The sequence below is a fragment of the Dermacentor silvarum genome, chromosome 7 (assembly GCF_013339745.2).
Source record: "Dermacentor silvarum isolate Dsil-2018 chromosome 7, BIME_Dsil_1.4, whole genome shotgun sequence".
In the NCBI taxonomy this organism is placed as follows: Eukaryota; Metazoa; Arthropoda; class Arachnida; order Ixodida; family Ixodidae; genus Dermacentor; species Dermacentor silvarum.
In genome coordinates, this window is record NC_051160.1 from 144,723,534 (window position 1) to 144,748,692 (window position 25,159).

Below are 25,159 nucleotides of genomic sequence, written 5' to 3' on the forward strand. Positions count from 1 at the left end.
GTGGTCGTTGCATCGTCGCCACTCCAGCTGTGTCATCCGACTGTCGCCATGGCGTCGTCTTCACGCCTCATCGGCACGCCCTCGTCGTCATACAGTTATCATGCGTCTTTTGTCACGCCGCTTCCGCAATGCCGTCGTGATCAGTTATTCGTCGTCGTTACGGCGTCGTGATCTGACTCGTCGTGCGGTCGTCGTCATGCCTTCTACTCCGACCCCGTGGCCCAAGTTGTCTCATAGCTTGAGCGACTAGGCACGTCCTCGTGGTCGGGATGCCTTTGTGGCCGTTGCATTTTCGTCATTCTACTTTTGTCAGCCGACTGTCGGGATTCCGCCATCGTCACGCAAGTGTCGTCAACAATGGTCCTGCATTCATTCTCACACTGCCGTCGTGATGCCGTCATGGTCTTTCCAAGGTCGGGTGTTCCATTGTCGTCACTGTACCTTCGTCATCCGACTCTCATCGTTCCGTCGCCGTCACGCAGTCATCGACATCCCATTGTATTAATGCTGTCGTTAACCATCGTCACACTTATGTAACGTCATCCTATTCTAGTCAAGCCTTCGTCGGCATGCTTCGCAGGGTTGGACCGTCCCGCGTGTATCTGTGCGCGGCTTTGCCGTGTCTGGGGAAAGTGGGATCCTGGGGGTTGAGCCGATGCGGGGTGTTCGGACCTTTAAGGCCCCCCGGCGGAAGCAACACATCTCTTCGGCCTCTGCTTCACATAGACGGCACCTCCGGAGTGACCCACCTGGAGGAGATCGGCAGTCGCCTTTTCCTGTCCCCCTCTTCAATCTTTTGTCTTTCTCTCTCACTTTTCCATCTGTCCTGCCTTCTAGTCACTTCTTCTCACTTCCGAATTTCTGGGCGGCAAGGGTTAACCTGGTGTAGCTATCCAACCTTGGGTATTTTATATTAGGTTATAGCGGCGATGTATGGCTGGCGTCTGCAAGCATTCCATCCTTGTAGCGTCCCCTTGTTGGGCTCGGTGGTGGATGGCTACCATCGCCGCCGAATTCGGCAATTTTTTATGGCAAATCCTTCCCCCCCCCCCTTCCTGATCGCTCCCTCAAAAGGGGGCGCACCGATGACACTTAACTTTTTCATGAAACCCAAAGAAATATTTCCCAAGTACCATGTCATTCATAGCCAGCACGAAACGAAGACAGTCCGTACTATATTTCCAATTGTTGTAGCAAAATGCCTGACAAGCAATCGGCCCAGGTTACAAGGTAACTAAGATGGGAAGCAGAGACCTTCTTCTGGAAGTGCGTGATAAGCCCCAGTATAACAAATTGTCTAAACTTGTTGCATTTGGTGACATCCCCGTCTCAGTAGGCCCTCACAGGTCAATGAACACTGTACGCGATGTCATCTCTGATGATGATGAGAACTCAGCGAAAGTGAGCTGTTGGATGGATGGCAAAACCAAAACGTAGTAAAGGTTCAAAGAATTAAGTTAAGGCGTGACGACAAGGAAATTCCCATAAAGCATGTAATTGTTACGTTTGGAACAAGTGACCTTCCAGATTCAATCGAGACCGGATATTGTAAGCTCCGTGTACGACCGTACATCCCCAATCCACGCCGATGCTTCAAGTGTCAGCGTTTTGGGCATGGGTCTCAGAGCTGCCGAGGGCGCGCTACTTGTGCAAAATGTGCTTCTAAAGAACACGCCTCCGATAACTGCACTTCCAGAACCCATTGTGCCAACTATGACGGAGACCACCCTGCCTATTCGCGATCGTGCCCGTCATGGAAGAAAGAAAAAGAAATAATACAACTCAAAGTCAAGCTAAACATTTCCTTTCCAGAGGCGCTCAAGCGTTTTTCTGCCCACAACCAGTCCAGTCCTTCCTACACCGATGTGGCGCGCCGGGGGCAGCGTCAATTCATGCGGCGGACGCCCGAGTCACACAGAGTGTGACGACGGTTAGGCCATCAGCCCCCCTGGCAGGAGCAGCCAGTGCTGTTCCGCCCCCTGCAACGCAGGGCTAGAAGTCCTCCGGGCTTGCCGGTCCCAGGTCCACTGCTCGTGCAGACCGGACCCGAAAACCCCCTAGTGTGCCCGCGTATCTGGCAGCAGCCAGCGCCTCTGACGAGGCAAAGGATGCAAGCATCACTACTCCGGCGTCCCAGGTGCCGAAGGAACGGCGCAGCTCCATGGAGCGCGTCGGGAGAAAAGAAAAATCCCGTATCACGGGGTCTGGAAAGGTCTCGTGAGCTACCTTATTTCTCTTGACACACACCACAAAACACTTCCAATATGGCTACACAGATCATGCATTGGAATGTGAGAGGTCTACTCCACAATCTAGACGACATAAAGGAACTCCTACACAAGTTGAATCCATTAGTGCTCTGTCTGCAAGAGACACACCTCAATCCTACACACACAAACTTTCTGCGGCAATACGCCATTTACCGTAAGAACCGCAACGACGCTTTTGTCTCATCGGGCGGTGTCGCCATAATAGTTGATAAGGGTGTCGCCTGTCAGAACTTGCAGCTGCAAACGCCCCTTGAGGCAGTTGCAGTCAGAGCAGTGCTTTTTGGTAAGCTGCTGACAATTACATCTTTATACATCCCGCCCAGCTATCAACTCTCCAAAGCAGAAGTTGAAAGCCTTATTGCACAACTTCCGGAGCCCTCTGTTCTCGTTGGAGACCTAAACGCACATAATACCCTGTGGGGTGACTCACTGATGCCCGAGGGCGCCTGATAGAAAACTTCGTGTTATCTACAGATGCATGTTTATTAAATAAGAAAGAACCAACATTCTACAGCACCGGAAACAGAACCTTTTCATACATAGATTTAAGCATTGCATCGAGTACAGGCGTGCCATACTTGGAATGGAAGGTGCTTAAGGATCTATACGGGAGTGACCATTTTCCAATTATCTTATCATCAACAAAACAGGACGAATGCTCACCACATGTGCCCCAGTGGATAGTCGACTCAGCGGACTGGCAGCGATACCGAAACCTTACATATTTGACCTGGGATAACATTCGTATGCTCAGTATTGACGATGCAGTTGCATATTTAACAGCATTCATTGTGGATGTAGCGTCAATATGTATCCCGCAAACAAATGGATCGTCTTCTAAACGACGTGTTTCCTGGTGGAACGATGAATGTAGGGAAGCACGAAAGAAACAAAATAAGGCTTGGAATAACCTCCGTGACTCTCCGACTACAGAACACCTCATAATCTTCAAGAAAATAAAGTCAAAAGGTAGTAGAACGCGCCGCCGTACCAAAAGGGAAAGCTGGAAAAAATACATCTCCAGCATTAATTCTTATACAGACGAAAGAAAAGTCTGGAACAGAGTTAAGAAAGTAAAAGGCCTTGAAACCCATCCACTACCTCTAGTTAATACACAAGGAGACGCACTTGAGGACCAGGCTGATTGTCTAGGAGCACATTTCGAGCACATTTCCAGTGCATCCCATTACACAGATACATTTCTAAGATACCAGCGACAAGCAGAGCGACAACCTCTGGGTCGAAAAGGCACAATCAATGAAGCATACAATCAACCATTTAGCATGGCGGAGTTTCAGGCTTCACTGAATTGTTGTAACAAGTCTGCTCCAGGAAGTGACGGAATACTATATGAAATCGTCAAACATTTACACCCTGAAACCCACAGAACAGTACTCTCACTCTTTAACTCCATGTTCTCTGCTGGCTACATCCCGTCCGCCTGGAAAGAAGCCATCGTAATCCCCATTCTCAAAGAGGGCAAGGACCCTTCCTCGGCCAGTAGCTATAGGCCTATAGCTCTGACAAGTTGTATAAACAAGCTGTTCGAGAACATTATTAACCGCCGCCTCATTAATGTTCTTGAGAGCAACAAAATACTCAATCCCTTACAGTGTGGTTTCAGGGAAGGTAGATCCACAACAGATCACCTTGTCCGCATCGAGACAAATATCCGTGATGCCTTTGTACACAAACAGTTTTTCTTGTCAGTATTTTTAGACATGGACAAGGCATATGACACAACATGGCGTTTTGGAATTCTCCGTGATCTGGCTGGAATGGGAGTCCAGGCAACTTATTAAATGTGATACAGAGCTACCTCTCTTATCGCACGTTCCCTGTTAGAGTTGGTGATGTCCTGTCTCGACAATTTGCACAGGAGGCTGGTGTGCCACAAGGTGGTGTGCTGAGCTGTACTTTATTTATGGTCAAAATGAACCCGCTCCAAACGGTCATACCACGTGCAATGTTTTATTCTGTATACGTAGATGACATGGTGTGCTGAGCTGTACTTTATTTATGGTCAAAATGAACCCGCTCCAAACGGTCATACCACGTGCAATGTTTTATTCTGTATACGTAGATGACATCCAGATGGGTTACAAATCATGTAATCTTAGTATCTGCGAGCGACAAGTACAGCTTGGCTTAAATAAATTGTCTAAGTGGGCGGACGAGAATGGTTTCAAACAAAACCCCCAAAAGAGTACATGCGTCCTTTTCTCCAACAAGAGAGGTGTACTACCAGACCCCGCTATAGACCTTCATGGGCAACGACTATCTGTAAGTGCCGAACAAAAATTCTGAGGTAGTATCTTAGATAATAAACTAACTTTTATCTCTCATCTGAAGTACCTTTGAGCAAAGTGCCTCAAGACTATGAACCTGTTGAAGCTCTTGTCACGCATATCCTGGGGAAGCGACAGGAGATGCCTCATAAGCTTGTATAAAAGTCTAATATTATCACGTCTTGACTATAGAGCCATAGTCTATAATTCTGCTACACCTAGTGCTTTGAAAATGTTAGATACTATCCACCATTTAGTATCCGCCTTGCTACAGGCGCTTTCAGGACAACTCCTGTACAAAGCCTGTATGTCGAATGTAATGAATGGTCTCTACACTTCCAAAGGACATATTTAAGCTTCTCCTATGCCTTGAAGGTTAAATCAGATATAGATCATCCGTGCCATTCAATTGCTCGCGATTTGTCCACGGCCAGGCTGTTCCATAACCGCCCAGCCACTAGGCCTCCTCTGTCCCTCCGGTTGGAAGCACTGTCCGAAGAAATAAACATCCCTCTTCTAGAGAATGTCCTAATGGCTCCTACTCGGCTTCCACCGCCTTGGGAGTGGCAGACTATCCAGTGTGACATATCTTTCATAGAAATATCAAAACGAGCACCTGAAGCACATATACACTCGCATTTTCTTGAACTTAAGGATAAGTATTCTTGTGCTGAATTTTATAGAGATGCTTCGAAGTGTCCTGCTGGCGTTGCTTACGCAGCACTGGGACCATAATTTTAATGTCCGGTACATTGAATCCACATACAAGTATTTTTACGGCGGAAGCATATGCGATCCTTTCTGCAGTTAAACACATCAAGCAAACCAATCTCACTAGTGCTATTGTGTTCACGGACTCATTGAGTGTAGTCCAAGCCATAATGAGCTTACGAAAATATAAAAACACTGTCTTTAACGAACTATACGCTCTGCTATGCTCAGCTTATATGGGCAATCAAGTCATCGTTTTACGCTGGGTACCTGGACACAGAAAGTGAGAGAGGCAAAAAGGAGAGATGCCTCGACCTGCACCAGTACACAGTGGCATAAAAGGCAACGAAGCGGCTGATGAAAGCGCTACCTCAGTAGCATTTAGCGACACTGACATAAACGTACCCATCCCCGCCACAGATCTTAAACCATACTTACGGCATAGGCTGAAGATGCACTGGCAGAAACAGTGGGACACCCAGGTATCCAATAAGCTACACCTGATCAAACCGAAATTGGGCTACTGGATATCCTAGAAAACAGCACGATACAAAGAAGTGCTCCTCTGTCGATTAAGAATAGGTCATACCTTCGGCAGCCACTCTTACCTATTGACTGGAAATGATCCTCCGTCATGTCGAAGGTGTGGTGACAGCCTTACAGTGCTCCATGTCCTCGTCCAGTGCAGAGAATTAGAAACTGAGCGTAAGAAGTACTTCCATTCTCTGTATCGTCAGCATATCCCACTCCATCCAGCATTTTTTCATAATAACGAACCGCTTTTTGACTTGAAAACCGTTTTTAGATTTTTAGATGAAGTTAACATGTTAGAAGTAATTTGGCCGGGTCATGTGCAGCATAGCCTCGCCTTCGATGCTGTAGCTGCAGGGACATAAGCTTTTATAGACCGTGCCCCTCAGCTCTATTTCAAGAGCCCTGTGGAGCCAGTGGTTCTTGTAAGCATCAAATTATGTCACCCTTTTATACTGAAACTTTTACCTCCTTTTTTCAGCACGAGTCATTGTCATTATATCTTACGCAGTTTACAGCGACTGGTTTTAAGCCACTTTACAGCCGACATCACATCGACATTTACAACTCTATTTACTCACTTCATACATAACACATAAACAAGCGATTACCATATGTCATGGCGCTCTTTGGCCATAGCTGGCCCTTGCACCATTAAACGTCTAACATCAGTCAATCAATCAAACTTCGACATCCGACTCTTACCATGGCGGCGTCGTCAGCCATAGTCGTCAAACAGTCGTCATAGCATTTTCGCCATGCCATACTCGTCAGGCTGTTGTTTTACCAACTTCAGCCCATTGTCGTCGTACCCTAGACAGAAAGGGACGACGTCGGAGGAGGTGGAGGAAAAAACTTCATTTGCGGCCAGCACTAAGGCCCAGTAAAGAAGAGCGCTTGCTCCTCTAAGGCTCGTTGTTGATCCGCCGAGCCCGAGTGAAGTCAAGCACTCCAGGAAGGAGTGCTTGACTCCTTCCTGGAGTCGAAGCAACGAAAGTTCCGGAATGACCACTGCACATGGTAAAGGAACGTGACTTCGGGAATACACTGTGTCGCGACATTTATCGAATGCTAATCGCTTTACATTAACAGTCATCGTGAGATGAGTTGTGCCGCATTTTTTTCTTGGTGATGTCATATAAGTGTAGGGCACGTTCACTTCGTGATGCACGGAACGCTATGGGACCCATCTGCCACCGTCGTTCTCGCACTATCGCCACGTGTCTGCGGCTGTTCCTTCAACATTCCGATCAACAATCGGCTGCATCTAGCTGATCCCGGCAGTGCTCACCGGAGATGGCACTCTACAAGTCCCTCAGTACAGTGAGCTGAAAAATCTGGCATCTAATGCACGTGAGGATGACAGTACACTCGAGCTACATTGTTTACAATATTTTGCGTTCCACTTGGTAGTAGCAGCGCGCATAGCTAAGTCTCGTAGGATTGTTGTTATCAGTAATGTTGGCCTTGCATTCTGTGATGGTGTAAGCGCCATTTTTGCACAACGGGCAAGATGGTGTACGGGGCTAAGTTGGCTCTGCCGCTGCTAAAGCGAACGGTGACACATTGCTAGCGACACGTTGCGGCATTGTGCTCAGCTCGACATCCTCCATTGTCGGGTGGGGCGTTTGCGGGGAGAGCACCTTTTGTTTGCCTTTCTCCCGAATCTTTACTTGAATTTGCAAAAACAACGAAATACTTTCGCTTTTCGCGTTCACGCTTCAGGGGTCATGTATTTATCTGCGCTATCTTGAACAGTCTTCTTCGTCTTCTGCCTATACGTCAACAGGACGCGATTAAGCACCGCGGTCCACAGATCAGGTGGTACGCTCACGCCTTCTAGAGCACTTCCGTGGAAACGCAAGGTGTCATGCAGCAAGAGTAGCTACTCAAGGTCTTTTAAGGTCCTCAGCGGCGAATACAATAGTACCTGGTTGATCGGTTCATTCGCCAGATGACCCTGTCGACCGCATTGCTCTGTCATAATGTTGATTGCAATGCCGCTATTGCAGTCGGCTAACCCGATGCCTTCGACTGCTGGTTCGGCGGTTCCTGTAAAGGACGCCAAGACCGGCCTAGATTTTTGTATGCTTGGCAGCTCGGGATGTTCGTGGAATATTCCCACATTAGCGATCCGATAACTTTCGATCCGAGAGGAATGTTGATCGCAATAAACTTACAGTGTGTGGGTGATTACAGGCGATGCCATGCATAGCAGCCTAATTTTAGCTTGTTTTGGTAAAATATGCGGTTGAGTCATTTATGTGACCAACGCACCGAAATATTTATAAATAAACCCCTACGCCTTGTCATATTTTTGCCGTAAACGCAGGTACACAGTCGCGTTCCGAGTTCCTGATGTGCCGGAGCAGTATATGACCATCAAAGACTTCGCATTTTTCGACTACCTACTCTGGGATTCTTCAACCGAGGAAGAAGTGAATGCAACTAAGTACGTGTATTCTAAGCCTGGTAAGCAATTATATTTTTTCTTCCTCATAATTTTTTGCGAGAAGAAAAAGAACGTGACTGCTCAGATATCAGTTGCACTTTCAGCGCCCCTATTTATTCTTCGGTGAATATTCATAGCCTGCAGATCCAGGAACCCTTATTATAGCGCATCCTATGCGTTATTACATCAAAGTGTGATTTGCAGTCCTTAGGTTTTCATCATCTCACTTTTGCTTCTTCTTCTTCGTTCGGGAGTTTTACTTGCCAAAATCAGTTCTGATTATGAGGCACGCCGTAGTGGAGGGCTCCGGTATAATTTTGACCACCTAGGGTTCTTTAACGTACACTACAACGCAAGCACACGGGCGTTTTTGCATTTCGCCTCCATCGAAATGCGGCCGCTGGGGCCGGCATTCGATCCCGCGAACTCGTGCTCAGCAGCGCAACGCCTTAGCTGACTGAGCCGCCCCGGCGGGTGGCTCACTTTCGCGCAGACCAGCGAACAGGGAAATCGAAAGAAGCATTATCGCTGGCAGTACCTAGAGCATTGCACGGGCCTGATTTTTCGGCCCGAGCCCGGCCCGGGCCCGCTTTACGAGGCCCGAGCCCAGCCCGGGCCCGTAATACAAAGCCCGAGCCCGTCCCGGGCCCGGGCGTACATGACCGAGACCAGCCCGGGCCGGGCCCGGGCCCGTGTTACTGAGCCCGGGCCCGGCCCGGGCCCGGGCGTTCATTACTAAGTTTAGCTACGGCCCGCGTGTGTATGACCAGGCCCGGCCTGTAAGAAAAAAATTCTTTCTTTTACTTACAGATTGTACCGTATCTGTCAGCCTCACCTTCTCGAGGTTTAATCAGCTGCAGTATATAAGCAATAAAAGGCCGAAATCTTTGTTTCTCCCACGGGAAAATCAGTAATCCGGCCCATTGCCTGTGTTACTATTTTTTCTGGTGGTGCGCATGCACTTACTATGATTTGTGCGATATGGTTCTATGATGTCATTTAGCATGCAAATATACTGGGTGTTTCATTTTAGCTGAACCAAATTTTTAAAGATTGCCTGTGGCAGATAGCGCAGTTATAATGCTTGATCTAAACCACTCGATGAGGGGGCCATTACTTCCACGAGAAATCAAAACGCCTAATTGAAGAATTAACATAATTACGCTAATTAACGTTTTAATTAATGATCTTATGGCACATCTTTCAATCTACGAATTATAGCCGCCGAGTTCGCAAGGCGTATCCACTTGGAACGAATTCTCAGGACTAAACCAGTTTCGAGATAGTAATTTTCAAAGTGTCCGACGAAATCAATCAAATCAAATCAATTTATTGTCGAGTTTACACGCTGGACGGTCATTTTGGACTAAAAGCTACATATGTAGCTTGACGTGACCCAAAAGACCAGGCAAGGCAATAGTACAGCAAACAGTGTGCACACATGCACAATAATTCACATATTTCCAGCTGTCGCTGGAATTCCTCATAGACGAAATAGCTATGAACGGAAAGACAAAGAATATTTGCGTCACGGCGAGTTAACAGAATTGGAAAAAGTTTTAACAGAAAGAATTTTAAACAACACTACAATTACAATACTAGCTATACAAAACAACGCAACACCAGCTATACAACTTAGCTTGAGACTGAATTTTACAAGATCAACGTTTGCTCAGAAAACGAAACAGGATTTACATTATCTACTCAGAACCATACACAAAGGCTGAGCATAATCACATCAGATACATTACAAGCGACCAAAGTGTCAGCTGAGTTCTCTCTTACTGAAATTACCGCCATTTTTGTATCTGTTCAAAGTGAATGGTAGGTAATGTATTAACGACTGATGCTTATAGAGAGTTCTGAAGTATGGAATTGACCATATCTTAGGATTTCTTGCGTTCACATTAATGCGGCGACGCTCTAATTGTTTTATGTAGTTCGAAGCTAATTCTGACATGAATGGCCTAATGGATTGTCAAAACGCCTAATTGAATATCTAACAAAATTACGCAAATTACCTTTTTAATTAATTATTTTACGGCACATCTTTCAAACTACGAATTCTAGCCGTCGAGTTCGCAAGGCGTATCCACTTGGAACGAATTCTCAGGACTGAACCAGTTTCGAGATATTAATTTTCAAAGTGTCCGACGAAATGCATGGGCGTTCCAGTTAACTTTTTGAGGAAAACGCTGTTTTATGCATTGAAGCACAAAAGTAACTGGCCTTAGCGCTAAAGTAATGCCATAGTATCGACACTGGTAATAGTGCGATCGCAGATGCGGTAACATGGAAATGGTTTGAGTAGTGGTTCTTTGTACAATTTACTTTTCCTTACGCGGAAACAATGTTCGTTTTTGCGGAAAAGAAAACAAAAATTAGCGTAGCTTGCACTGGCAGCGCAATGCTAAAGAGACAGCGGAGATGATGGGCACCTAGCTAGTCCTGGCTTTTTGGCTAGGCTAAGCACTACCAAGTCATCCCCAGCATTTTCGGGAACTTATTTATTATTGATCTATTATCAACTAGCTATTGATTGGCTATCAATTGCCTATCAATAGGCAATTACTCCCTACCATTCTTAGCTAGAATTATCCAGGCTCAGCTTCGCTAGTTCACAGGTGTATGTGCCATTGCGCTTGGACCCTTTCTGTACTGCTACCAGGATCGGCCCACATTTTTGGATTCAGCGGACACATTAGGCCCAGCTGAAACAGCTCCGCTGTTAAAAATGACAACTTCATCTGTTTTACTATTTTCTTTGATAAGATATAGTCATCTGATAAGATATACATTCAAGAGAGTGGTGTGGATCTGAGAACAAACGGGGATAACCGATATTCTAGTTGACATTAAGCGGAAAAAATGGAGCTGGGCAGGCCATGTTATGCGTAGGATGGATAACCGATGGACCATTAGAGCTACAGAATGGATACCAAGAGAAGGGAAGCGCAATCCAGGACGGCAGAAAACTAGGTGGGGTGATGAAGTTAGGAAATTCGCAGACGCAAGTTGGAATACGCTAGCGCAAGACAGGGTTAATTGGAGATCGCAGGGAGATGCCTTCGTCCTGCAGTGGACATAAACATAGGCTGATGATGATGATGACAGTCATCTTGCGCGTGTCACTTCAGCTTGGCACAGAATGCATTGAACCATGCAATGCATAACGGTCGCGTGTGCTCGAAGGCCTACTTAGGCCCTTCAATGAGCGGGCCCGAGTGTGGCCCTGGCCCGTGGCTTCAAGCCCGAGCCCGGCCCGGGCCCGCGGCCTCAAGCCCGAGCCCGGCCCGGTCCCGTGGCTTTAAGCCCGGGCCCGGCCTTATCCCGCCGACAAACGGCCCGATCCCGCCGGCCCCGTGCAGTGCTCTGGCAGTACCTTATTCATATCTCAGTCTGTGTTGCCGAAATGCAGGGCGCTTAAGGAAATGTCGATATGTGAATTACAAATATGTGATGTGTTAGTTACAAATATGTGATGTGTTAGTTAAACATTTCTCCGGGATTATATTTCTCACAGAGGCATACATTCGAGCTAGTCATTAGAAGCAAATGGTTCTTTATTGGAAGTCGTTTTGGAATAGAATGGAAAGGAACTTGCTGAAGACCTCGCTGCAACTGTGTAGATTCGTCTGCTCGCACCTGAGCGGTGGCTAACAGAGTGGGCTGGGGCGAAGGAGAGTAAGAAAGCGTAGCAAAAATGTGAAAGTAATCACTTAAATTAGACTAAGCCAAGACGTTACCTTGAGCCAAAAGCCAGAGCCGTTATCCGGGCATTCAAAGGAGAACATCCGGGCATGGTAGCGAGAACAAAACGAAATCATCCGGGCAACCGGTCAAAAGTGAAGAAAATATGGTCTCTGACCCACAAGGTTTTGTACAGGACCGCATTACATACGCTAGTTACTACCCAAACAAGTAACAAAAAAATTGCCTCCGAGTTCTTCCCAATGTTTCTTCACAATATCACTGAAGCTGTAACTTTTAGTACGCTGAAGTTTTATTTGTCATTTAAAATAGTGACATTCAAAAGGCAGATACATGGCCCCACACACTTTATTGTCATCTTTTGGCGCTGAGACAGGGTTGTCTTGCTCTTTTCAACCCCAGTGGTGCGTGAGTTCCGCGGCGCAGGTTTTGTGCCGACTCGAGAGATGGCGCCACGCTGCGTGACCAAGCGGGCAGCGTCCGGCGCGCCGTGGATGACTATTTTGTCAAGAGGAGACTTGCAATGAGGTTCTGTCTCTGGCAGGAAACTATTGCGTCCATGTGGACCAGTGCACAGTATACTGTCACGTAGTAGTGACGATGAAGCAAACAGTCGTAAAACTGGGAATGACGAAACTGATTCTTTATTGGGCGAACCTGTGCCCACAAAAGCAAGTTACACTTGAAGCACAACGATAGCGGCGAACACAGTCGGCGCTCGTCGAAATCTGATCAGCGGCGAAACGCGTAGGCTTTTATACTTGAGTCATCGAAGGTTCCAGATTAATCCCTGATGCCCGCGTGTCTTCCAGAAAGTTCTAGACAATTCGCGTCGCTCATACAATCAGATTACATGGGCGTCGGTGACCACAGACGACGGATAGAAGCATTGATAACGTCCGAGAAGCTTCCAATGCAGGCGCGTCCTGCGCCGAGCGATAACGTTTAACATTTGTCAGCCAATGTTGAAAGCGGCCACCGGTGAAAGATAAACATGTGTACGTGTCAATACCCTCCCCTTAAAAAGCATCGTCCCGATGCTACAAACAAACACGAAAGCGAAAACAAAACCATGCGTAATAAACAAAATAACAAAAAACAATAACAAAGTAACAAAGTACCTAAGTTTGTGAGCGGGCGTAGAAAGGCTTAAGACGCACCACGTGGATGACTTCAGGTCGTGCCCGGCGCCGCTGTGATTGCGAAATGCCGTCTGGCACGACCTCATAGTCCAGTGCGCCAATACGTCGGGTGATCTTATATGGTCCGAAATAGCGACGTAACAGCTTCTCGCTAAGTCCTCGTCGGCGTATCGGAGTCCAGACCCAAACACGGTCACCGGGCTGGTACTCGACGTAGCGTCGTCGAAGGTTGTAGTGTCGGCTGTCGGTCCTCTGCTGGTTCTTGATGCGCAGTCGGGCGAGCTGTCGACCTTCTTCATCATCATCATCATCATCATCATCAGCCTATATTTATGTCCACTGCAGGACGAAGGCCTCTCCCTGCGATCTCCAATTACCCCTGTCTTGCGCTAGCGTATTCCAACTTGCGCCTGCGAATTTCCTAACCTCATCATCCCACCTGACTTTCTGCCGTCCTCGACTGCGCTTCCCTTCTCTTGGTATCCATTCTGTAACCCTAATGGTCCACCGGTTATCCATCCTACGTATTACATGGCCTGCCCAGCTCCATTTCTTCCGCTTAATGTCAACTAGAATATCGTCTACCCCCGTTTGTTCTCTGATCCACACCGCTCTCTTCCTGTCTCTTAACGTTACTCCTAAGATTTTTCGTTCCATTGCTCTTTGTGCGGTCCTTAACTTGTTCTCGAGCTTCTTTGTTAACCTCCAAGTTTCTGCCCCGTATGTTAGCACCGGTAGAATGCAATGATTGTACACTTTTCTTTTCAACGACAGTGGTAAGCTCCCAGTCAGGATTTGGCAATGCCTGCCGTATGCACTCCAACCCAATTTTATTCTTCTGTAAATTTCTTTCTCATGATCAGGGTCCCCTGTGAGTAATTGACCTAGATAAACATATTCCTTTACAGATTCTAGAGGCTGTCGGGCGATCCTGAATTCTTGTTTTCTTGCCAGGCTATTGAACATTATCTTTGTCTTCTGCATATTCATCTTCAACCCAATTCTTGCACTTTCTCGATGAAGGTCCTCAATCATTTGTTGTAATTCCTCTCCATTGTTGCTCAATAGGACAATGTCATCTGCAAACCGAAGGTTGCTGAGATATTCGCCATCGATCCTCACTCCTAATCCTTCCCAATCTAAGAGCTTGAATACTTCTTCTAAGCATGCAGTGAATAGCATTGGAGAGATTGTGTCTCCTTGCCTGACCCCTTTCTTGATAGGTATCTTTCTACTTTTCTTGTGGAGAACCAAGGTAGCTGTGGAATCCTTGTAGATATTTGCCAAGATATTCACGTATGCCTCCTCCACTCCTTGATTACGCAATGCCTCTATGACTGCTGATATCTCTACTGAATCGAATGCCTTTTCATAATCTATGAAAGCCATATAGAGAGGTTGATTGTACTCCGCACATTTCTCGATTACCTGATTGATGGCATGGATATGGTCCATCGTAGAATACCCCTTCCTGAAGCCAGCCTGTTCTCTTGGTTGACTGAAGTCAAGTGTTGTCCTGATTCTATTGGAAATTATCTTGGTGAATATTTTATACAATACTGAAAGCAGGCTAATGGGTCTGTAATTCTTCAATTCTTTAACGTCTCCCTTCTTATGGATAAGTATAATGTTGGCGTTCTTCCAGCTCTCTGGTACACTTGAAGTGGTGAGGCATTGCGTATAAAGGGCCGCAAGCTTTTCAAGCATGATGTCTCCTCCATCTTTGATTAAATCTACTGTTATTCCATCTTCTCCAGGCGCTTTTCCCCTGGTCATATCTTTCAAGGCCCTTCTAACTTCATCGCTAGTTATAGAAGGAGCTTCTGTATCCGGTTCATCACTATTTCGAATGGAAGAAGCTTGGCTGTTTTGGCTACTGTACAGGTCAGTATAGAACTCTTCTGCTGCTTTTACTATGTCATCGAAATTGCTGATGATATTACCATGCTTATCTTTCAGTGCATACATCTTGCCTTGTCCTATGCCTAGTTTTCTTCTTACTGATTTCATGCTGCGTCCATATTTTACGGCTTCCTCAATTTTTCCCACGTTATAGTTTCGAATATCCCTTACTTTCTTCTTGTTGATCAGTTTTGACAGTTCAGCGAATTCTATCTGATCTCTTGAGTTGGACACTTTCATGTTTTGCCGTTTCTTTATTAGGTCCTTTGTTTCTTGGGAGAGCTTCCCTACAGGTTGCTTTGGTGCCTTACCTCCCACTTCAATTGCTGCTTCAGAGATCTTCTTCGGCACGCTGCAAATAGGTGGCAACGTCGAGATTTTCTTCGTCGGTGACGTCCGGTAGCATGGCGTCAAGCGTCGTTGCCGGGTTCCTTCCATAGACCAGGTTGAACGGCGCCATGTGCGTCGTTTCTTGCACGGCCGTGTTGTATGCGAAGGTCACGTACGGAAGGATGGCATCCCACGTCTTGTGTTCGACGTCGACGAACATTGCCAGCATGTCGGCGATGGTCTTATTTAGGCGCTCGGTGAGGCCATTCGTCTGCGGGTGGTAGGCGGTGGTCCGGCGATGGCTTGTGTGGCTGTATCGCAGGATGGCTTGAGTTAGTTCTGCCGTAAAGGCAGTACCTCTGTCGGTGATGAGGACTTCTGGGGCACCGTGACGCAGGAGGATGTTCTCAACGAAGAATCGGGCTACCTCGGCAGCACTGCCTTTGGGCAAGGCTTTTGTTTCGGCGTAGCGGGTGAGGTAGTCCGTAGCTACGACGATCCATTTATTCCCGGACGTCGACGTCGGAAAAGGCCCCAGTAAGTCCATCCCAATCTGCTGGAACAGGTCGGCGAGGTGGCTCGATCGGCTGTAGAAGTCCGGCTGGCCTTGTCGGCGGTGTTTTGCGTCGCTGACAGTCTCGGCATGTCCTTACGTAATGGGCGACGTCGGCAGAGAGGCGAGGCCAGTAGTATTTTTCTTGTATCCTCGCGAGCGTGCGGGAAAAACCGAGGTGTCCAGCCGTTGGGTCGTCATGGAGAGCTTGCAGAACCTCTGGACGCAATGCTGAGGGTACCACGAGGAGGTAGTTGGCTCGGAGAGGCGAGAAGTTCTTCTTTAGGAGAATGTCGTTTTGCAAGAAAAACGACGCCAATCCTCGCCTGAACACCTTCGGCACAGTGACGGTCTTGCCTTCCAGGTAATCTACAAGGTTCCTTAGTTCCGGGTCGGCTCGCTGTTGTTCGGCGAATTCGTCGGTACTGATGGGTCCCAAGAAAGTGTCGTCATCCTGGTCATCCTGTGGCGGCGGTTCGACGGGGGCGCGAGACAAGCAGTCGGCGTCAGAGTGCTTTCGCCCGGACTTGTAAACGACGGTGATGTCGAATGCTTGAAGTCTCAGACTCCATCGTGCGAGGCGACCTGAAGGATCCTTCAAGTTAGCTAGCCAACACAAGGCGTGGTGGTCGCTCACAACTTTGAAGGGCCTGCCATAGAGGTAGGGGCGAAACTTTGATGTAGCCCAGATGATGGCGAGGCACTCCTTTTCTGTTGTGGAATAATTTGATTCCGCCTTCGATAGCGACCGGCTAGCGTAACTTACAACCCTTTCTAGTCCGTCAGTCCTCTGCACAAGCACGGCGCCGAGTCCTACGCTGCTTGCGTCGGTGTGGACTTCGGTATCGGCGTTTTCGTCGAAATGCGCAAGGATGGGCGGCGATTGTAGGCGTCGCTTCAGTTCTTCAAATGCTTCGATTTGCGGCGTCTCCCACTTGAACTCGACGTCGGCCTTCGTGAGGTACGTCAGTGGCTCGGCGATCCGTGAAAAATCCTTGACGAAGCGCCTGTAATAGGCGCACAGGCCAGAAATCTACGCACTGCCTTCTTGTCGGCGGGCGGAGGAAAGTCAGTGATGGCCGCCGTTTTCTGTGGGTCAGGGCACACTCCAGACTTGTTGATGACATGGCCCAAAAACAAGAGCTCCTCGTATGCGAAGCGGCACTTTTCTGGCTTCAACGTGAGTCCGGAGGTCTTGATAGCTTGAAGAACTGTTTCAAGGCGCCGCAGGTGTTCTTCGAAGCTTGAGGCAAACACAACGACGTCGTCCAAATACACGAGGCAAGTCTGCCACTTCAAGCCTGCCAGTACTGTATCCATGACGCGTTGGAAAGTCGCAGGTGCCGAGCAAAGACCAAACGGCATGACCTTGAACTCGAACAGTCCGTCTGGTGTTATAAAGGCAGTCTTCTCCCGGTCCCTCTCGTCGACTTCGATTTGCCAGTAGCCGGTTTTGAGGTCCATCGACGAAAAATACTTTGCGTTGTAGAGTCGATCCAAGGCGTCGTCAATCCGTGGGAGGGGGTATACGTCCTTCTTCGTGATCTTGTTGAGGCGACGATAATCGACGCAGAAACGTACGGGTTCCATCCTTCTTCTTCACTAACACCACGGGGGACGCCCACGGACTCTTGGACGGCTGGATGATGTCGTCGCGTAGCATTTCGTCGACTTGTTGCCTTATGGCCTCGCGTTCAGCGCGCCGAAACTCGGTACGGGCTCTGACGGAGTGGGCGGACATTTTCGTCGGTTATGATGCGGTGCTTGGCGACAGGGGTTTGTCGAACTTTTGACGACGACGAGAAGCAGTCCTTGTATTGCAGGAGCAGAGCTTTTAGTTGTTCTTTCCTATGCCTGGGAAGGTTCTGATTGACGTCGAAAGTTGGTTCAGGTACTATAGTCGTCGTTGCAGGTGCACTGGAATCCGTGAAGGCGAAAGCACTGCTGGCTTGTACTATTTCGTCGATGTAGGCGACCGTGGTGCCTTTGTTAATGTGCTTGTATTCGGGGCTGAAGTTCGCTGAGCATCACCCTTGCTTTCCCTGCACGTAGCTCAACTATGCCTCTAGCGACGCAAATTTCACGGTCGAGCAGTAAGTGATGATCGCCCTCGATGACGCCCTCCATGTCTGCAGGCACTTCGGTACCGACGGAAATCATTACGCTGGAGCGAGGCGGAACGGTGACTTGTTCTTCTAGCACATTCAAGGCATGGTAACTGATGTCTGTATCCGGTGGTATCGCGTTGTGCGTTGAAAGCGTTACCGACTTGGACCTTAAGTCGATGACTGCACCGTGTTGGTTTAGAAAGTCCATGCCTAGGATGACATCCCTGGAGCAGTGCTGCAGGATTACGAAGCTCGCCGGGTAAGTGCGGTTGTTCACAGTGACTCGTGCTGTGCAGATTCCAGCCGGCGTTATTAGGTGGCCTCCCGCTGTACGGATATCGGGTCCTTGCCAGGCAGTCTTCACCTTCTTCAACTTGGCGGCGAACGGGCCACTGAAGACGGAATAGTCGGCTCCAGTGTCGACGAGAGCAGTGACGTGATGACCATCGATTAGCACGTCTAAGTCGGTAGACCGTCGTCTGGCGTTGCGGTTAAGTCGTGGCGTCGGATCACGGCTGCGTCGGCTTGCTCCGCTGCTGCTACGTCGCGTCGGTAGGTCTTCTTTCGGCGGCGAAGTGTTGTCGTTAGGGCTCTTGCCAGGTGGTGTGCTGATACCTCGTCGTGGTGATTCGCGAATCTTCTTCGTCGGCGGCGGAGGATCTTCGGTATTGCGTCGTACAGCAACCGCACCTCCATCGGTTGCTGCCTTTAGTTTCCCGGGTAAGGACTGGGAGATCGGCCCCGAGTGGGACCGGTGTACTGACGGCGATGGGGCGAGATGTAGCGGCCTGGTGACGGCGAGCGTGAGGGTCGTCGTGGTTGCCACTGAGCTCCGGCGAGGTAGTCGGCGATGTCACGTGGTCGCTCGCCAAGCTGTGGACGTGGCGCGTTGACGGCGAACCCTCGTACGCCCATCTCGCGGTATGGGCATCGGCGGTAGACATGGCCGGCTTCCCCGCAGTGATAGCAGAGCGGGCGGTGGTCGGGGGCGCACCGAATGTCCGTTTTTTCTCGGGTAGCTGCGCTGGGCGACGGACGGGCGTGCTGGCTGCGGCGGCGGCGCTGGGCGACGGAATTGCGGCGTTACGGGGCCCTGGCGCGAGCGCGGAGGGGGGCCTTGACGACGGGCGACGGCGGCGTATGTCATCGCTTCCGGCTGGGGTTGCGGCGATTCGGGAAGTCCTAGCGATTGCTGGATTTCCTCCCGCACGATATCGGCGATGGAAGCAACTTGAGGCTGCGACGACGGTAGCAACTTCCGCAGCTCTTCGCGTACTATCGCCCTGATGGTGTCTCATAGGTCGTCGGAAAGTCCTTGGACTTCGGCGTAGTGTGGCGTCGAACGGCGATTGTATTGCCGGTTGCGCATGTCCAGTGCTTTCTCGATCGTCGTAGCCTCCGAGAGAAAGTCTTGGACTGTTGTTGGTGGATTCCGTACCAGTCCGGCGAATAGCTCCTGCTTAACTCCCCGCATGAGCAAGCGAACTTTCTTGTCTTCGGGCATAGCTGGATCGGCGTGCCGGAACAATCGAGTCATTTCTTCAGTGTACATACCGATGCCCTCATTCGGGAGCTGTACACGGTTTTCCAGCAAGGCTGCAGCTCTTTCTTTACGGACGACGCTCGTGAAGGTGTCCAGGAAGGCGGCTCGGAAGAGGTCCCAGGTTGTTAGTGAACGTTCCCTATTCTCGAACCAGGTTCTGGCGCCATCTTCAAGAGAGAAGTAAACATGGCGCAGCTTTTCGTCGCAGTCCCACTTGTTGAACGTAGCGACCCGGTCGTATGCCTCCAGCCAGCTTTCGGCGTCTTCACATGGCGAACCGCGGAAAGTCGGCGGCTCCCTGGATTGTTGCATCACGACCGCAGATGTTGGCACAGGGGCTGTCATGGTAGCTGCTGCCGAGGTCATGACTTTTGTCCTCTTGGTCTTCTCAGGTAGGGGTTCGTACTCCGGTGGCAGGTTCAGTAGCCTGCGACTAGCTCGCTGGTCGGGGTAGGCGTCGACGTCTTCTAGACGGTGTGGGCTTGGCTCACGGCTGGACGGGGGGGTCGGGTACAAGGACATAAAAGCACCTCCACCAGATGTCACGTAGTAGTGACGATGAAGCAAGCAGTCGTAAAACTGGGAATGACGAAACTGATTCTTTATTGGGCGAACCTGTGCCCACAAAAGCAAGTTACACTTGAAGCACAACGATAGCGGCGAACACAGTCGGCGATCGTCGAAATCTGATCAGCGGCGAAACGCGTCGGCTTTTATACCTGAGTCATCGAAGGTTCCAGATTAATCCCTGATGCCCGCGTGTCTTCCAGAAAGTTCTAGACAATTCGCATCGCTCATACAATCAGATTACATGGGCGTCGGTGACCACAGACGACGGATAGAAGCATTGATAACGTCCGAGAAGCTTCCAATGCAGGCGCGTCCTGCGCCGAGCGATAACGTTTAACATTTGTCAGCCAATGTTGAAAGCGGCCACCGGTGAAAGATAAACATGTGTACGTGTCAATACCCTCCCCTTAAAAAGCATCGTCCCGATGCTACAAACTAACACGAAAGCGAAAACAAAACCATGCGTAATAAACAAAATAACGAAAAACAATAACAAAGTAACAAAGTACCTAAGTTTGTCAGCGGGCGTAGAAAGGCTTAAGACGCACCACGTGGATGACTTCAGGTTGTGCCCGGCGCCGCTGTGATTGCGAAATGCCGTCTGGCACGACCTCATAGTCCAGTGCGCCAATACGTCGGGTGATCTTATATGGTCCGAAATAGCGACGTAACAGCTTCTCGCTAAGTCCTCGTCGGCGTATCGGAGTCCAGACCCAAACACGGTCACCGGGCTGGTACTCGACGTAGCGTCGTCGAAGGTTGTAGTGTCGGCTGTCGGTCCTCTGCTGGTTCTTGATGCGCAGTCGGGCGAGCTGTCGACCTTCTTCGGCACGCTGCAAATAGGTGGCAACGTCGAGATTTTCTTCGTCGGTGACGTCCGGTAGCATGGCGTCAAGCGTCGTTGCCGGGTTCCTTCCGTAGACCAGGTTGAACGGCGCCATGTGCGTCGTTTCTTGCACGGCCGTGTTGTATGCGAAGGTCACGTACGGAAGGATGGCATCCCACGTCTTGTGTTCGACGTCGACGTACATTGCCAGCATGTCGGCGATGGTCTTATTTAGGCGCTCGGTGAGGCCATTCGTCTGCGGGTGGTAGGCGGTGGTCCGGCGATGGCTTGTGTGGCTGTATCGCAGGATGGCTTGAGTTAGTTCTGCCGTAAAGGCAGTACCTCTGTCGGTGATGAGGACTTCTGGGGCACCGTGACGCAGGAGGATGTTCTCAACGAAGAATCGGGCTACCTCGGCAGCACTGCCTTTGGGCAAGGCTTTTGTTTCGGCGTAGCGGGTGAGGTAGTCCGTAGCTACGACGATCCATTTATTCCCGGACGTCGACGTCGGAAAAGGCCCCAGTAAGTCCATCCCAATCTGCTGGAACGGTCGGCGAGGTGGCTCGATCGGCTGTAGAAGTCCGGCTGGCCTTGTCGGCGGTGTTTTGCGTCGCTGACAGTCTCGGCATGTCCTTACGTAATGGGCGACGTCGGCAGAGAGGCGAGGCCAGTAGTATTTTTCTTGTATCCTCGCGAGCGTGCGGGAAAAACCGAGGTGTCCAGCCGTTGGGTCGTCATGGAGAGCTTGCAGAACCTCTGGACGCAATGCTGAGGGTACCACGAGGAGGTAGTTGGCTCGGAGAGGCGAGAAGTTCTTCTTTAGGAGAATGTCGTTTTGCAAGAAAAACGACGCCAATCCTCGCCTGAACACCTTCGGCACAGTGACGGTCTTGCCTTCCAGGTAATCTACAAGGTTCCTTAGTTCCGGGTCGGCTCGCTGTTGTTCGGCGAATTCGTCGGCACTGATGGGTCCCAAGAAAGTGTCGTCATCCTGGTCATCCTGTGGCGGCGGTTCGACGGGGGCGCGAGACAAGCAGTCGGCGTCAGAGTGCTTTCGCCCGGACTTGTAAACGACGGTGATGTCGAATGCTTGAAGTCTCAGACTCCATCGTGCGAGGCGACCTGAAGGATCCTTCAAGTTAGCTAGCCAACACAAGGCGTGGTGGTCGCTCACAACTTTGAAGGGCCTGCCATAGAGGTAGGGGCGAAACTTTGATGTAGCCCAGATGATGGCGAGGCACTCCTTTTCTGTTGTGGAATAATTTGATTCCGCCTTCGATAGCGACCGGCTAGCGTAACTTACAACCCTTTCTAGTCCGTCAGTCCTCTGCACAAGCACGGCGCCGAGTCCTACGCTGCTTGCGTCGGTGTGGACTTCGGTATCGGCGTTTTCGTCGAAATGCGCAAGGATGGGCAGCGATTGTAGGCGTCGCTTCAGTTCTTCAAATGCTTCGATTTGCGGCGTCTCCCACTTGAACTCGACGTCGGCCTTCGTGAGGTACGTCAGTGGCTCGGCGATCCGTGAAAAATCCTTGACGAAGCGCCTGTAATAGGCGCACAGGCCAAGAAATGTACGCACTGCCTTCTTGTCGGCGGGCGGAGGAAAGTCAGTGATGGCCGCCGTTTTCTGTGGGTCAGGGCACACTCCAGACTTGTTGATGACATGGCCCAAAAACAAGAGCTCCTCGTATGCGAAGCGGCACTTTTTCTGGCTTCAACGTGAGTCTGGAGGTCTTGATAGCTTGAAGAACTGTTTCAAGGCGCCGCAGGTGTTCTTCGAAGCTTGAGGCAAACACAACGACGTCGTCCAAATACACGAGGCAAGTCTGCCACTTCAAGCCTGCCAGTACTGTATCCATGACGCGTTGGAAAGTCGCAGGTGCCGAGCAAAGACCAAACGGCATGACCTTGAACTCGAACAGTCCGTCTGGTGTTATAAAGGCAGTCTTCTCCCGGTACCTCTCGTCGACTTCGATTTGCCAGTAGCCGGTATTGAGGTCCATCGACGAAAAATACTTTGCGTTGTAGAGTCGATCCAAGGCGTCGTCAATCCGTGGGAGGGGGTATACGTCCTTCTTCGTGATCTTGTTGAGGCGACGATAATCGACGCAGAAACGTAGGGTTCCATCCTTCTTCTTCACTAACACCACGGCGGACGCCCACGGACTCTTGGACGGCTGGATGATGTCGTCGCGTAGCATTTCGTCGACTTGTTGCCTTATGGCCTCGCGTTCAGCGCGCCGAAACTCGGTACGGGCTCTGACGGAGTGGGCGGACATTTTCGTCGGTTATGATGCGGTGCTTGGCGACAGGGGTTTGTCGAACTTTTGACGACGACGAGAAGCAGTCCTTGTATTGCATGAGCAGAGCTTTTAGTTGTTCTTTCCTATGCCTGGGAAGGTTCTGATTGACGTCGAAAGTTGGTTCAGGTACTATAGTCGTCGTTGCAGGTGCACTGGAATCCGTGAAGGCGAAAGCACTGCTGGCTTGTACTATTTCGTCGATGTAGGCGACCGTGGTGCCTTTGTTAATGTGCTTGTATTCGGGGCTGAAGTTCGCTGAGCATCACCCTTGCTTTCCCTGCACGTAGCTCAGCTATGCCTCTAGCGACGCAAATTTCACGGTCGAGCAGTAAGTGATGATCGCCCTCGATGACGCCCTCCATGTCTGCAGGCACTTCGGTACCGACGGAAATCATTACGCTGGAGCGAGGCGGAACGGTGACTTGTTCTTCTAGCACATTCAAGGCATGGTAACTGATGTCTGTATCCGGTGGTATCGCGTTGTGCGTTGAAAGCGTTACCGACTTGGACCTTAAGTCGATGACTGCACCGTGTTGGTTTAGAAAGTCCATGCCTAGGATGACATCCCTGGAGCAGTGCTGCAGGATTACGAAGCTCGCCGGGTAAGTGCGGTTGTTCACAGTGACTCGTGCTGTGCAGATTCCAGCCGGCGTTATTAGGTGGCCTCCCGCTGTACGGATATCGGGTCCTTGCCAGGCAGTCTTCACCTTCTTCAACTTGGCGGCGAACGGGCCACTGAAGACGGAATAGTCGGCTCCAGTGTCGACGAGAGCAGTGACGTGATGACCATCGATTAGCACGTCTAAGTCGGTAGACCGTCGTCTGGCGTTGCGGTTAAGTCGTGGCGTCGGATCACGGCTGCGTCGGCTTGCTCCGCTGCTGCTACGTCGCGTCGGTAGGTCTTCTTTCGGCGGCGAAGTGTTGTCGTTAGGGCTCTTGCCAGGTGGTGTGCTGATACCTCGTCGTGGTGATTCGCGAATCTTCTTCGTCGGCGGCGGAGGATCTTCGGTATTGCGTCGTACAGCAACCGCACCTCCATCGGTTGCTGCCTTTAGTTTCCCGGGTAAGGACTGGGAGATCGGCCCCGAGTGGGACCGGTGTACTGACGGCGATGGGGCGAGATGTAGCGGCCTGGTGACGGCGAGCGTGAGGGTCGTCGTGGTTGCCACTGAGCTCCGGCGAGGTAGTCGGCGATGTCACGTGGTCGCTCGCCAAGCTGTGGACGTGGCGCGTTGACGGCGAACCCTCGTACGCCCATCTCGCGGTATGGGCATCGGCGGTAGACATGGCCGGCTTCCCCGCAGTGATAGCAGAGCGGGCGGTGGTCGGGGGCGCGCCAAATGTCCGTTTTTCTCGGGTAGCTGCGCTGGGCGACGGGCGGGCGTGCTGGCTGCGGCGGCGGCGCTGGGCGACGGAATTGCGGCGTTACGGGGCCCTGGCGCGAGCGCGGAGGGGGGCCTTGACGACGGGCGACGGCGGCGTATGTCATCGCTTCCGGCTGGGGTTGCGGCGATTCGGGAAGTCCTAGCGATTGCTGGATTTCCTCCCGCACGATATCGGCGATGGAAGCAACTTGAGGCTGCGACGACGGTAGCAACTTCCGCAGCTCTTCGCGTACTATCGCCCTGATGGTGTCTCGTAGGTCGTCGGAAAGTCCTTGGACTTCGGCGTAGTGTGGCGTCGAACGGCGATTGTATTGCCGGTTGCGCATGTCCAGTGCTTTCTCGATCGTCGTAGCCTCCGAGAGAAAGTCTTGGACTGTTGTTGGTGGATTCCGTACCAGTCCGGCGAATAGCTCCTGCTTAACTCCCCGCATGAGCAAGCGAACTTTCTTGTCTTCGGGCATAGCTGGATCGGCGTGCCGGAACAATCGAGTCATTTCTTCAGTGTACATACCGATGCCCTCATTCGGGAGCTGT

General features: G+C 50.4%; 1 protein-coding gene across 2 annotated transcripts in view; it reads left to right on the forward strand.

Annotated features, from left to right (window-relative positions):
- LOC119459262 (epoxide hydrolase 2-like) overlaps window positions 1-8,476 on the forward strand; it is a 110,769-nt gene extending 102,293 nt beyond the window's left edge. The window contains exon 6 of one of the 2 annotated variants that reach the window (XM_037721078.2): window positions 8,133-8,475. In XM_037721078.2, the coding sequence (XP_037577006.2) occupies window positions 8,133-8,379 (247 nt within the window). In that variant the 3' untranslated portion in view covers window positions 8,380-8,475. Of the gene's footprint in view, window positions 1-8,132 lie in introns of both variants that reach the window. The other variant, XM_049669978.1, reaches the window with a different exon arrangement.
- Window positions 8,477-25,159: the final 16,683 nt, after the last annotated feature.